The 14,958-nt window shown below is 43.5% G+C and overlaps 1 protein-coding gene across 1 annotated transcript in view; it reads right to left on the bottom strand.

Moving 5' to 3' along the window:
- Tm4sf4 (transmembrane 4 L six family member 4) overlaps positions 1–14,608 on the bottom strand; it is a 16,404-nt gene extending 1,796 nt beyond the window's left edge. The window contains exons 1-4 of the mRNA XM_005344004.2: positions 14,221–14,608; positions 13,494–13,583; positions 3,598–3,734; positions 387–576 (exon numbers count right to left, since the gene is read on the bottom strand). Coding sequence (XP_005344061.1) covers positions 387–576; positions 3,598–3,734; positions 13,494–13,583; positions 14,221–14,394 — 591 coding nt within the window. The 5' untranslated portion in view covers positions 14,395–14,608. The remainder of the gene's footprint in view (positions 1–386; positions 577–3,597; positions 3,735–13,493; positions 13,584–14,220) is intronic.
- Between the last annotated feature and the right edge of the window lie 350 nt (positions 14,609–14,958).

The raw sequence follows: 14,958 nt of genomic DNA, 5'->3' as shown, positions 1-14,958 counted from the left end.
TGACTAATTTCCCTCCTTTCTCTTCTTGTACCAAAACTTGTCTAGGCTTTGCCCTGATCCTTCTTCCTCGTAGGCAGCGAGAATGCTCGGCCAGATGGGATGTATTGTTGCTAGGAACATGCCCATCTGGCAAACACGTCCTGAAGCCCTTCTATGAATGCTATAGTTATATATCTCCATGTGCAGCTGGCTGTGGGGCTGGGGAGTGTGGTCAGCTTCAGTCTGGGCACACTGCCCACTACATACACAATAAGACAACGGTGCTGTCCGTATGAGCTGGTTGGAACCCTCGAGTGGCAGCCATACTCACTGCCGTCACCTCATGATGATGGCGGCCTAACCCGGCCTCCTTTGTTCCGAGAAGAAACGGCAGAATCCTAACTTACCCCGCAGCAGCCACAGCACTGGCAGTCTCCACAGAGGGTCCCCAGGAGGCCATTGACCACCTGGATGGCACAGAGAACCATCTGGATGCCTCCAATGACCAGCAGAATGGAGAAGAGGGTCAGATTCCAGGGGACCACATCCTGGGGCTCTGTGCACTTGCTCCACAAGGCTTGGTCATTAAGATAATCACTGCGGGTGACAGGGAAACAGGCAGGAAGGCGACATTTGTCAAATGTGTGTGATCCCCTACTCTAGCAAGTAGCCATTACCATTTCTCTTGCGCAAAACAAGCCCTATAACGAAACACCCGGTAATATCAGTAAAAAGAACCCAAGCACATCTCCCCAGGTACTTCTCCTTCTCCCATGCGGGTTGTCATCCCAGACATTTCATGTCGTCATCCGTCGATTTCCACACAGAAACCCAGGGCTCTTTCCTTTCTGCAAACAAGGATGCTGAGGCCCAGAGACTTTATGTGCTTTGTCCCAGTCATAAACTACTAATTGACAGAGAGGTTTTTGTGGGCTGGCCAAGAGGACAAATAAGCACACAGACATTTATAAAGAAGGGGAAACTGAGGCTGCACGCATGTTGATGGCCTTCATCCTAGTTATCATTGTTAGAGACCAGTTTGATGGTCACAACTTATCAAGTGGCCATCCACAACGAAGTAAAATAGATCATGTCACATGACTAAAAAGAAGTCTGTCAGCCAAGTGTGATGACTGACATCCGGAATCTCAACACTTGGGAGGCTGAGGCAGGAGGGATACCTTTAGTTTGAGGCAAGCCCAAAGATAGAGTGTGATAGCCTGTCCTAAAACCAAACAAACAGCACAAGACTGCTTCCTGAGCAGAATACCAACAGCACAGGCACTAAGATGGACAATTGCTAAATGGGACCTTATGAAACCAAAAAGCTTCTGTAAGGCAAAGGACACTATCAATAAGACAAAACAGCACTTCACAAAATGGGAAAAGATTTTCACCAACCCCACATCTAACAGAAGGCTCATGTCCAAAATATATAAAGAATTCAAGAAACTAGACATAAAAAAAAAAAAAAAACAAAAACAAACCCCAAATAATCCAATTTAAAAATGAGGTATAGATCTAAACAGAGAATTCTCAATAAAGGTCAAGAAACACTTAAAGAACTGTTCGACATCCTTAGTCAAGGACACCACAAGAAAACGCACAGAATCAACCAACCTGGGCTTATAGGGGCTCACAGAGACTAAACTGACAACCAGGGAGCTTGCATGGGACAAGCTGGAATCTTAGAGGCCAGCTTGATAACATCTGCCTTTTCTCTTCACTCCTAATCCTGTACGGTGAACAGAGATGGGAGAATTCATGAAATCTTGATCCTTCCAATAAGGTTGAGTCTATGCTGTTTTCAGTGTGAAGCTGTCACCTGACACTATTGGTAGACGAGTGGTCACTGTGAGGCACAGATAGAGAGACATAGGATGGGAACATGCGTGAAAGTAACCACCAGAAGCAGCTGTGAGGGGAACAGGCCTCATCCGAGGCCCGAGTACACAGCGCTCTGAAACACGGTTTTCTGCTTTCCGGTTTTTACCTTACTCAGCATTTCTGGTGTTATCTACAGGTGCAATGGTCACTCTCCTGACCTTGGCCTTTGATTCCCTGCCGTCCCAAGCAGGGCGTGAGCTTACCTATTCCAGGGGAGTGTGAGAGGCCTTTCCCATCACAACCACTGGCTGCTGTATTGCTTTGGAGCGGTACAGCCTCTATTGTGTTCCCTTCCCTCTCTCTCCTTTGTTTTTGACACAGCATTTAGGCTAATTGACGTTAAGTCATGGAAGGCAATGTTCGTCACACAGCAGAACACAACAATAAGCCATAGCTAACACTGCACGGATGCTGTTGATGGAAAGAAATTCAGATGGGTCCTTCAGAAAGACATTACCCACTGCTTTCCTGACTCCTACCGTGGGAGAAACTGAACCACCGACAGAACATCTCTAGAGAAGACTTAAGGTGCTGGTGTCTGAATTCTATGTTCCTCAATCTAACCCCACGGTGATGGAGCCTCAACAGTTCACTGCAAGGTATGAAAGAAACATCTTGGAGTCACTCCATATGATGTGAAGATGACAGATCTACGCTTGTGTAGTTGTGAGAATAGGGTTGGAGTACTTGGTGCCTGTGAACACACCAAGACCATCAGATCAGAGCCAGTGCCTCCCACCTTCCCAGTCTGAGGACAGTTCTTGAAGTTTCTAAGGATCTTACTGTAAATGAACAATCAGTAGTTTGAATTAGTACAGCCATCCCTCTGCTGTTCAGGTACCACATATGTAAATTTGATCATAAATAACAGGTACAATGCATCTGTAATGAACATGTCATTGTTCTCTAAGCAAAACAGTGTTTCAGCTGTTTGCATAGCATTTCCATTGCCTCAAGTATTATAAGCAATATGGAAACACTGTTGCAAGTCTATGCAGGGTACTTGTGCATCAATAACTACGGTTGTCCTGGAGTCTCCGTGGATGCGGAAGGACAACTGTTTATGAGTGAACCACTTAGTCCTTTTTTAATGGACCCATTCTCTATGTGCTAGAAGATCCAACAGCCGTACTTTCTGATCTCCAAGGATGTTCAGCCACTGTGCAAAATAGAGGGTCTGAGATAATGAGAAAATGAGAAATGGTCCAAGCTTCTCAGAGGAGAGAGTGTAGTTATCTAATAGAGCATCTACTACAATGGAAATGTTCTATATTTTCGCTATTCGGCACAGTACTACAAGCCACAAGCAGCTAGTGAGTACTTGAAATATGGCTAGTGAAACTGTGGAATTAAATTAAATATTGTAGAATTCATTTATTCAGCTGGGAGTGTCGCTATGGTGTTCTATGTGGCAGGCAGATTCTGCTCATGTTACTGAAGACTAGGAATCTAGAGGTTCTACACTCTGGTCCTAGGTGTACCATTTGAGGACAAAAATATTAACTACAATCTGCTAATGTTTGGATGTGAGCTGTGGTACAACAAATTTTCTCTGGACAACTAAGGCATCCTCTTCTAGCTGTTTCTCTCGTGTTTGTCAAAAATGACCTAGAAGTGAGGTCTACGCAACTTCTCCTAACCACAGAGTCAGCTTTGCCTTGAGGGGCGACATTTTGAGAGTACACAATGAAGGGGCCATGACATTATGTTCGTTGTGCAGTGGAGCCTTACCCGCTGTGAAAGGGGTATCCCCATGTGTTGTTGGACATCAAGCATTTGGGTCCCTTGTTGATGGACACGGCTGAGACGACGAACGAGTACCCGGCACCCAGGAATCCAATCGCAGCGAACAATGTGGAGGTGAACATCTGAAAGGGAGGAGAGACAGGAAAGTTCTTAGACCGCGTGGAGATTATCCATGCTCAGTTACACCACCCAGCAAACCTGCCCAGCCTGGCGCGAAACATGACGACCATAGGAGAGCAGTCATTTGTAATTCCAGATGGGACCTACAGCTCTCTCAGATGGAGCTTTGTGACTCATGTTCCCTTTATTACTCCTGTCTTTTCACTTATTCGGTGACTGAGGAACACAACACTGTCTGTACCTTCAGGCATATATATATGTGTGTATATATATATATATACACACACACACACACACACATACACATATATACATTCATCTGAATCTATATAAATGTATGTCTGAATATGTATAAAAGGCTGAATATATAGGTTTGAATATATATGTGTATTTACACACACACACACACACACACACACACACACACACACACACTTTCCAGGTGGTGGTGGTGCATGCCTTTAACCCCAGCATTCAGGAGTCAGGGGCAGGTAGATCTCTGTAAGTTCAAGGCCAGTTTGGTCTACAGAGCTAGCATAGCTGCTTGGAAACCCTGTTTCAAAAAAAATAAAAGAAAAAGGAATAAAATCTACAGGACCAATATGTAAGACCAATCTGTTATATCTTGGGTTAATTTTTCTGGCCAAGTGCACAGATCCCGCTTATGCTGCTGGAGACTAGAAGTTGAGAGGGTCTCCACTCTGGTTCTAGGTACACTCCCTGTGGACAAAAAGATGTAAAACTATCTTCCTTATATATGATGGCGGCTCTTAAAATATCTGAAGATCGACTTGACAGCTCTTCACCTGTTGGAAGCTTTCTCTTTTATGCTAAATAATCTCAACAATTCTGGCTCAAGATTTTGTTTGTTTGTTTGTTTGTGTTTTTCAAGATAGGGTTTCTCTGTACCTTTGGAGTCTGTCCAGGAACTTGCCCTTGTAGACCAGGCTGGCCTGAAACTCACAGAGAGCTGCCTGCCTCTCGACTGCTGAGATTAAAAGCATGCATTTTAATTTAAGAACCACTGCACAGCTTCAAGATTTTTTTTATGTGAAGAGATTAATTGGTAGTATAGATTGGATAAGATGATATTTTTTAGTAGTAATATCAAAATTGAATTTAGAAGGCAAATGTCAGAAGCCACCCTGGAGACCACTCAGTCTAACTCCTGTTTACAGACAAAGGGGATGTTTAGGATTGGAAATTTGTAAAACTTCTACAATCTCTATTCCAAATAGTAATTAGAAATAGCATGGGCTGAGTGTGTGTGTGGGGGGGTCACACCTTTAATCTCAGCACTCAGAGGCAGAGGCAGAGGCAGACAGATCTTTGGGAGTTCAAGACCAGCCTGCTCTGTGCTGTCAGCTTCGGGTCATCCAGAGCTACACAGAGAAGCCCTCTTGGAAAATAAAGGGAAGTATGTATGTCCAAACTGACATGAAAGAGATTTTAATCTCTTAGTGGTGCAGAGTACATATAGCAACTAAACTACTAATATTGAAGAAACACGAGTACATTTAAAAATCAGTGGTTGGGATAAACATTCCAGCTAAAAGGTTGTTAAGTTTGTTTTCTACAACACGATGTATATATAAATGTGTTAACTGTGTGTCTATAAGTGCATGTTTGTGCATTAATGGTTTTGTTGGAGGCTTTGTTCTGGTTTTGGGGAAAATAAGAGGCAATTCTGTACTCAGTTTTCCTCTTTCTTGAGATATTTATGGTTCTTACTGAATCCTGTGAGCTTTATTTTTTTTTTCTTTTTGTGAACCCCTAATGAGAACATGTTGGGTACTTAACATGCACTTACTCAAGCGGCTTATTTTCTGATTTTGCAGCATCCCTTGCCACCTCCAGCAAGGTCACCGTTCAGTTTGCACACAGCTAGTTCTAGGAATGGACAGCACACTCTGCAAGGGGAGATAAATCCTACCTTCAGGGCAGGTTTTTCTTATGCTGTCTCATTCTCTTATAGAGAAAGGCATGGGATGGTCTGGAAAACCTTCTTGACACATGCTAGATGGCACTTTCTCCATGTAGACCGGATTCTCTCCCAGAAAAAAAAGATTCTATAATAAAGGGCCCCTCACATCTTCAGACTAGCTGAGAGCCTTCAGAAACTAGAATGTCTCCTACAAGGATGGCTAAGTTACATTTTAATAATATTGAAGAACTCAAATGCCACTTGGTGCGGCCATTTCAATTCCACCTAGTAAAACTGGCTCAACTTGATGAGAGCCTTATGCGAAGATGTGTGTAATGTTTATTCTTTCAAAAACCTGTGGCATGGCTAGTATCATCTATACTTCCCCCACAGCAAACCGATAAATATCAAAACAATAGATAAAAACCAAGACAATAGTGTTAAAGTAGTAGAGCTGCTTGCTTCCAAGCCTTGTCTCATTATTATATTTTTTGAGAAGGTCTCCTGTAGCTCAGGATTTCCTTAACTCGCTGGTGGCTGAGGATGACCTTGAACTTGATGACCTTGAACTCCCAGTCCTCCCGCCCCCACCTCCAAGCACTGAGCCCAGTCATCCTAAGTCACACATTTATAAAGTGGCGGAGCTACATTGAGGATCCAAGTTTCCTTCCTCCTAGCCCAGAGCCTTCCACCTACTACCCGTGTAGTAATGTGAATGTGTACCACACTCACGCCCTGACACCTCCACACCCCATGACCACCAGCACCGAACAGTGTGTTATTTTCAAGTTTTCTTGTGAATAAAATTGGTTTTCTCACAGACATGAGATAAAATGAAAATAGCTCTCTGCTTACTTGATCTCCCTATATTGGCCTATTCTAGAGAGACGTCATTAAGCTATTACTGATTGAACATATAGGGGGTCTTTGAATTGTATTAAAAAAAAAGAGTCCCTTTTCCAGGAAAGGAAATCGGTCTCTTAGGAGTCCTGGTTGATGCACCCTCAGCAGCTCTGGAGCTAACAAGAGTGGATGGCTCCACGATCTAGTAGTCCCCTTAAGCTAAAATAGCTCAGGATTTCCACACCCAGGTGGTAGTGAAAGGAAAAATTCAACTCATACTATTGCTCCTAAGGGATCTGGGTAAAGGAGTTTGGGTGCCAATTCTAAACATTTTACCATGTTTGATCATACACAAGGTGAGTCTGTACTGATGATGTTGTCAGCAGTAGGATGTCACCCTTCCCTTCAAGATGGGACTTCAGTAGCCCAGGCTGTTCTTGAACTGCCTATAAATCTTATTACGTTATAGCTTTGCAACCATTAGTCACTGCCTGTCACTAATCTGAAATTCTGATAGACTTGCTACCCCATCTTATTATTTAATATGTTAGCAAGTAAAAAAGCACTTCTATTAACATTTCATGCATTGGCTGTTTCAATAATTTGTTTTCAAATCTTCTAATATAATGAATTTTCTTTAAAAATCCAGTGAATGCTAATTCTACATATTTTTGAAAACTGGGCACAATGAGGCATGCCTGTAATTCATGCTCCTGGAAGTGGCGGCAGGAGGCTCAGAAATTAAAAGTTTTACTTGGCCATATGTCAAGTTTAAACCAGCCTGAGATAAAAGAGACCCTGACTAGAAAAAAGAGATAAAAGTTATTTTGAGAGGGTGTTCATATATAATTTTCACCTAGAGTGTGAGAGGATTGTGACAAAGAGTGAGCACAGAGTAAAAACATCCCCATTTAGGCGAATGAGAAACCAGGTTAACAAAAACCATCAACAAGGGGACAGTGTCCCCTTTTATCAAAACATATCATTTGAGCTTCTCCTAGACCACCTCTGTCTATAAAGATAATCTCATATATAATGCAAATGTTCTAGCTTAAAGGAAGATACAGAAGATATTAACTTTATCAGTGTATTTTGCTTAATTTTGCATATTTAATATGTTATCATTTCATCATGTAATCAGAATAAAATATATGTCTTTTGTATCAGTTCTTTGGAATATGGTCCTATTTTGAATAGACCAGGCCATTTCCACTTCCTCAGTAGCCACACGGGATGGCCATGTTGAACAATCTTCATCTAGGCCATTTGAAATTTTTGGTAGAAAAAAAATTTTAAAATTCGTGGATCTGGTGTTCACTGACTTCATGGAAATGTTTCCTCTCAAGAAGGAAAGACATGTGATAAGGAGAGAAATGTAGTCATTCTTAAGTGAAAAAAAGTGCTTTATTTTGCTCTACAGTGTATCTGAATAGGAGTGGGGCATTGGATTCCAGCTTTGGAGAGCTGTAAGTGGTACGTTATACTTTTGAGTTCCAGTTTGAAATACCCCACCTTAAAATAAATTTTAAAAAACACCCTAATTTTCACAATCTTACAGAAGAGGCGAATCACATAAAGCAACTTTACATCACATTATTTTAATTCACATCACATAAAGAGTCCTAAATGTTAGTCAAGTTCACTAGTGGGGTACATGATCTTTTTTATTGTTTTGCTAGAGGGTCTTACTATGTAGACAAGGCTGGTCTAGAACTCACAGAGATCCATTTGCATCTACTTCTCTGTGCTGGGATCAAAAAGTTAGTGCCACCACACCCAGCCAGATATGATCTATCTTAAAACCAGCATGGGTCAAGTCCCATTTATCATAGGTTTTATAATAAAAACTTCTTTTATTCAATGGGAGTTTACTGAGGTCAAATTAAGTATGTTGGGGTAACCCCTCCCTAAAGTGATAGTATTTAAAGTGAATAAGCAAAAGATCTGGGACAGCATCCAAGATAGCGCCTCTTGAGAGCGGGTGCTGCCCGCCAGGTTTGGAGTCCAGAGTGGGAACAGTCATCCTAGCTTTGGTCATGCTCTATCCCCCTGAAAGGAATAAATAGAAAAGAGGAAGACTAATGTGTTATGGTCACGGGTATGAATTCCAGGGAGTAGGAGCTGGGTCTAAGTTCTGGCTCCTCCCGCATGACCTTGAGAAGTTAATCATTCTGCCTCGGTTCCTCTTCCATAAAACGAGGCGCAATAACAATAATTAATGACTAAGAGAACCTGTTCAAAGAACCAGACATTTCTCAGGGTGGGGATGAATTATTAAATAATGCCCAGCATGCCACTCACTGATAAGACCCCAGGGATCTTTTGTTCTTATTCTCAGGAAAATTTCCATGACACCATAATGCATTCAATACATGAGCGCCTAACAATATATTACTATTATGCTGCAATATTTTTATTGTTGAACCCTCACCCTCCTTTCTACAAATGCAAAAGGCTGGGGAGAAAAACAAAAGTAAACGAATTTCCTCTTAGATGGTTGTTCCAGAAACACATTCTGCAGCCAAATGCTCTACCGTTGAGCTACCCCCACAAACACATTCTGTTCACACTGCTAAACATGCGTGTACGCTTTGAATGCTGTGAGAGTTTCCCTTGAAACAGATGATAAGAAAATCCTGTATCAGATGCCTTCTAACTCACCTCCTGAGCACCTTATGACCTCCCTATCCAGGTCCTGTGATAACTGAGCCCAGGACGGTCATTGCTCTGACAAATGACTGTGTCTTTGGCCATTTATTTTATGCTGATCTCATGGCAAGGACGATGGGGCCGAAAGGGGAGGAAAAACGTGCGGCTTGAGGTTATAGTATTTACAGGGCGGGGCAACAGCAATGCGAGGAAAGAAGATACCTCTGGTGGCACCGCCCTTCCTACTTGACAAACATTCTAAGAGACCAATGGGGCCTCCCTGAAGTCAGTCTTCTCTAGGTCTGTCCTTCCCACCTTTCTCTCGAGGCTAGCCTCTGAGTGCAGGGATTACAGCGTACCAACAAACCCACCTGTTTTCTCCTAAGACAGTAAGTAGCGTCCCATATTTTCTGTCTTGGCTCAGCTTGAGAAAGCTATGTGGGCTCCAGTCAAGAACTGAATATTCAACCTGAGTTTCTTCACTTGTAAAACGAGGACTTTATTGTGTAGTTTAAAGGGCTTTGGTGAGGGGTAAGCCTGAGAAAGTGTAGACATCACCTGTCACCTCCCGGTACTCCTTACTTTATTTGCCTGGTGTGGATTTCTCCAGGATTTATGTCTTCGATACCGAACACGTTCCTTCTCTTTACACTAACGTTGCAACGTCTTTCCCAGATTCTGGTAATATCTTCCCGAAAGTTAAAAAATGCCGTTGCCAAAACTCATTTTACAAGAGGGCATTTTACATTTTTGTTTTGTTTTCTTCAAATTTTTGGTAGGCTGGAGATTAATTTAGTAGCATACACATGGTAGGTAATCATTTTGCTACAGAGTGTCATTCCTAGTCAGAGAAGATGGGTTTTTGAAGATAAGAGTGAAAAGAAGGAAATCCACACTTTAACTTCTTACTTTATGATCACGCATCCTTGAAAAGCATTGCCTAAGTTTCCCCCAATCTGTCACTGGAAGGAATAAAGAACGAGATATCCAGGATCTGTCTGTAGGGGGCAGTAGTGAGCTGAGCACAAGAAGAAATACAGACTCACAGATCGCCTTATGATGAGACCAAGATCTTTCTCCAAAAAGTTGACCGCATTGCCTGAAGTGTGGATGTCAGGATTTATTACCCGATACTGTTAACTGAAATGCCTGCCTTGCCCCCCAGCCCCTTTATCAATCTACTTTCCACCGTATTATTAAAGACCCTCAACTTTGAGTCAAGTCCAAGGTTTCTAAATGGACCTTTGCTAAAGTGAATGAGTTGATTAAATTAATTGGTTGTCCCACTGGGCCCTGAGAGACCCACATTTTCCAGGCATTAAAGAGAGTACAGGGGGCAATGACCAAACAGACAAACTGAAGTCACTGAGACTCTTAGGCGTAGGAAGAGGAGGTTGGGACCTAAAAAACAAACCTAGGTCAGGGCTTCAAAGGCCACCCTGCAAGTACCTACCCTTGCTGTTTTTCCAGGCTCATCAGCCTAATTTATCTCAGAGAGTTCTGACCTTCGGGCTGAGCTTCAGTCTCCTCCCCTCTCAGGGGCCTGTATGGGGTCAGAGATCACACACACACACACACACACACACACACACACACACACACACAGACAAAGACCACCTAACTCATTTTCTCAGGCTTCACAATGAAACTATGAGTTAGGTAATTTCAAGGTTGGTTACAGGTCATGAGCTCACTTTATCTCCACAGCCACCCACCTACCTTCTAATTCCTGCTTTTTTTTTTTTTTTTTTTTTTTTTTTTTTTTTTTTCTTTTTTTTTTTTTTTTTAATAACCGAAGGACAAGAATGATGTAAGTTCAGTTAACATTTGGGGAATGTTCTAGAATTCTAGAAAAACATAACAATGCCAGTGGAGGTGAGGGAAACTGCTACTCTGGCTTCTGCTCTGTTTGCTTATAGATCTTTCTACTGGCAGGGCTTCTCCGAGCTCCACAGACAACTGGCGTGGTGTTCATTTGTAAGGAAATGCCTTAAGCATTTATGAAAATAGCTCAGAGGGTCACTGTGTAGTATACAGCTTTGTGTGTGGTGTGTTTGTATCATGAGTGTGTGTGTGTGTGTGTCTTGGTGGGGGATGGGGACACTACCAGGTTCCACAAAGCAGCATGTATGGAGCCTTAGAGCCATGCCAGGAGCGGCCATACCAACATAGGACAGGCCAAGGTTGTGCTGAGGCCAGCGATACTAGGTTCATTTCTTGTGGTTTGAAAAGAAGTAAGATATCCAGGTGCATTTTGTGTACTGATCTTTGATTAAAACACAACCCCACCCATACCAAGAAACCCAGGTGCTGACTGTCCAGCACGGTGCCCTGGTCTTGAGTAGCTGAGGCCTAAAGCCTTGGTTTCCTGTCTGCACAGTTGGAGGTAGGATGCAGCCATTCCCAACCCACTCCAAGGGTAGATCCCAGCGGGAGGTCTCAGGAGCCCTGGGAGATGATACATATTGACCAGGCCAAATATTCTAGAACGTGTTTCTCAACTGTACTGGGAACAACATGAATTTCTTGATGCACTCTTTGCTTTGTTTAAAGCTAACGAAATTAAAGTTTGTATAATACAAATATAAAAAAGTACTAATAAAGATATAAGTTTTGCATAATGTTTTTGCTTCTCAGTGTAGTTATAGAGAAACCTAGAAAGGCACAAGCAAGCCTGCACCCCTGCCTGCCTGTTGTGTGGCACTCAGTCATTGTCTAGTTCTGCCTGGCACCAGAAGCGCTAAGACCAATTTCTAAGATACGGTTTTTCCTTATTTTCATTCAAATTCCTTAATTGCTTGTTTTTCAAACCATCATCTTCAACCTATCTTCCAAAGCTGACAAGTTTTAAATGATCTGATGGGAACATGAATTATATAGCTCTTCCTTTCCTTCATAGCCAATCATAGGGAAATATTATCAAGTATATACAGCCTATGACACAACTACAGCAAATGAATTGTTTCTGTTTCTTATATTCTTTGTAAATGATGATTTTAAATGCTGAAAGAACAATTTCCAGTATTTACGGTGATTTTTAGAAGTGATGTTCTATGAATGATACGATGTCACACAAAACCTCCAGTTTTTTTATACACAGAGCACAGCGGGCTTTTTTGTGTGCACTTGGTAAATGCCTCCTTCCTTGAGTAAATGGACAGATGATGGTGAGAAAGAAATGTCAAGGCAGTTCTGCTTCAGAATGGGCAGAGAGACATTCAAGAATCTAAAACTGGCTTAGGTGTCTCCTTAAGGGGAACTTGGACCCCAGGACGCAGGAGCATCCTTTACCCATCAAACCCAGGGTCTGCCTCCGTCATATTTTTGCCTCATCATATAACCAAATGCTTAATAGTTTTTAAGTCAAGCGTTTTATTCATTTATATCACTATTTTGTAAGAAAACCTGAAATTATTAGCAAACATGAACATAGTGTTATTAAGTTTTAGTCACCTAACGTCACCTATGTTCCTAGTCTTGGATTCTTCCTTTGTTAGAAGGGAGGTTTGAAGATTTAGAAAGAGCAAGGACTTATCCCCATAAAAACAAGGATTTCCTCCCTTTCTAGAATGAGAACAACCGGAGGACGAGTGAGAGGAAACTGTCGTTTGGACACCCGTATCTACGTAGCAGGGTTTGACCATATCTAGGGAATTCAGCTCCAGTCCAACTTGTTTATCTCAACAGCTGGTGACTTGCCCAGATGCAGAAGTGGGACCTGACCCGCATGCCAGCATTCCTTCTGTGCCCCCCCCCCCTCCCCTGGGAACATCAATGCCTCACCAGCCTCCAGCTCTCCAACTAAAAGATGGAAGCCGTGTGAAACAGGAGAGGAAGCTGGACTCCTGAGGCAGATTCTGGGTGGCAGTGGGAATTGCTGGCCTCCAGAAATAGTGCCCTTGGCTGTGGTAAAGGAGGCAGCTTAGTGGGCTTTTAGGGAGGGGAGATAGCATCCTTTTTCTTGCCCCAGGCAGGTCTCCTTAAACGAGGAGGCCAATTCAGAGCCAGAAGAAAGATAGGGTTTGTTTAAGTTCTCCTAGCTTCTTAGTGGCAAAGGGAAGTCTGGGGCCCCACCCTGGTCTTCTCTGTGTGTCCCTCCAGTTCTGAAGCTCTGACGTCACTGATTGCTTGTAAAACTTAAGTGTCTCTATACCTCTAAGTATGAAGGTTGTAGAATTTGATACATTTATCCTTATTCTTCTGTACCAGTCAGAATCAGAGCTTAATCATGTACCAGATGTCCCAAGAGTCTCTGGGTTGGGACTGGTTCGGCACACCCCTAGTGCCCAGCACAAACCAGCAATGGACCCCAGAATCGTTCCAGCCGTCGACCCGGTCAACTCACCGCAAATCGCTTCCCGCAGCCCGCATTGCCACAGCAACCACAGCAGTCATTGTTCTTCAGGCCCAGGAACACCAGCGCAGGGAAGATCATCTGCCGGCAAGAGAAGGGCTCAGCGTGCGTGCAAAGGGAAGCCTGCGTTTTCTCTCCGGCCAGTGAAGACCTCAGGTCTCAGTGGCTTAAGGAGGCAGGCAAGACTTAACAGCAAACAAGGCTCGTGGGTAGATAGGCGGTTTTGAGTATGGGGGTTCCGTTTGGCCTGACTGACCAACTTTTGTGAGGAGGTTTTAAGAGCTGGCACCCCGAGTTTTCATTTAAAGGGAGATTTAGAGCAAGGGAAAGAGACTTGGGTATCATGCTACAACCTGGAGGTCCCACCTTATCGGAAACGCAGGGCCAAAGAAACCGAATGAGAGCTTCCGGACCTCTGCGTTCTAACTCGTTCATTTGTAGAAAGCACTGGGCTTTGCTCATAATTCTTACGGGCACTATTTTACTGGAATAAAGCAATCAAGTGGCTGTTAGCTTGATTCTCTGGGCTCAAAAGTCCTCTGCTGATTCCAGCCCAAGCTTGGGGATGAACCACTTAGAAACCCAAGATGTCCTCAGCCGCTGATAGGAAGGGGGAGTATATCAAAGCCCTACTTTTCAGTACGTGTAAGCACAGAGAGAAAAAGGATGCGAGCAGGGGAATTCTCTGTTATGGGAATATTAAGGTTTCTCTACTCACCAAGACGCCGCTTCCCGCTATTCCTCCGAAATACCAGACCTCTTCCGAAAGGTGGCTGTTGTCGTCCACCACCTTTCCTCCAGGGAAGAACAACAGGATATTCGCCAGGAGGCCAAACACAGCCAGGGGAATGAGGGTGCCCCCCAGGCACTTGGCACAGCCCCCGGTGCACATGCTGGGTGGCACAGGAAAGCACAGAGATCAAAGGCTCCTCACCACCTGCTTCGCGGGTCTCCTCCGCGAGTTTGGCAGCGCGTTCCCGCAGCTGTACTCAGTTCCGTAAGAAATTTGGGGGCCAAGGGTCAGAGCTTTCTGAACTGTTTCCTTGGAGTAGGTTCACTCCTCAACTACAGCAGGCCCTCAGTGGTGATGGGCATTTATATCCCTGACCCTATGTCTTTTTTTTTTTTTGCACCCCCATAAATGAGATTACGTTCTGTGCAATCGGTCAATTGTTTTGCCATGGTGACCAATAACCTCTGTTAATAATCCACCAGCACAGACAAGACACTCAAGTTGGTGCAGCCGAAGAGAAGGCTGGGGCAGGCAGTGTGTGGGACTGTCCCTTTAAATTCTCCCCGTCCCTACCCAAATAACGAAATATTCCCCCAGGCACTACATAAATCCCTCTCCTAATGCACTAATGTCCTGATTAACGTTATGCCTCCCAACCCTGAGTGATCGATCTGCCTGGCTCTTCTTGGGCCTTGTTCACATAAAGCTTGAAACACAGGCTGT

The sequence above is a fragment of the Microtus ochrogaster genome, chromosome 1, assembly GCF_000317375.1.
Source record: "Microtus ochrogaster isolate Prairie Vole_2 chromosome 1, MicOch1.0, whole genome shotgun sequence".
Taxonomy (NCBI): domain Eukaryota; kingdom Metazoa; phylum Chordata; class Mammalia; order Rodentia; family Cricetidae; genus Microtus; species Microtus ochrogaster.
The sequence above is the reverse complement of the archived record's forward strand: the minus strand, read 5'-3'. Positions and strand labels throughout refer to the sequence as shown.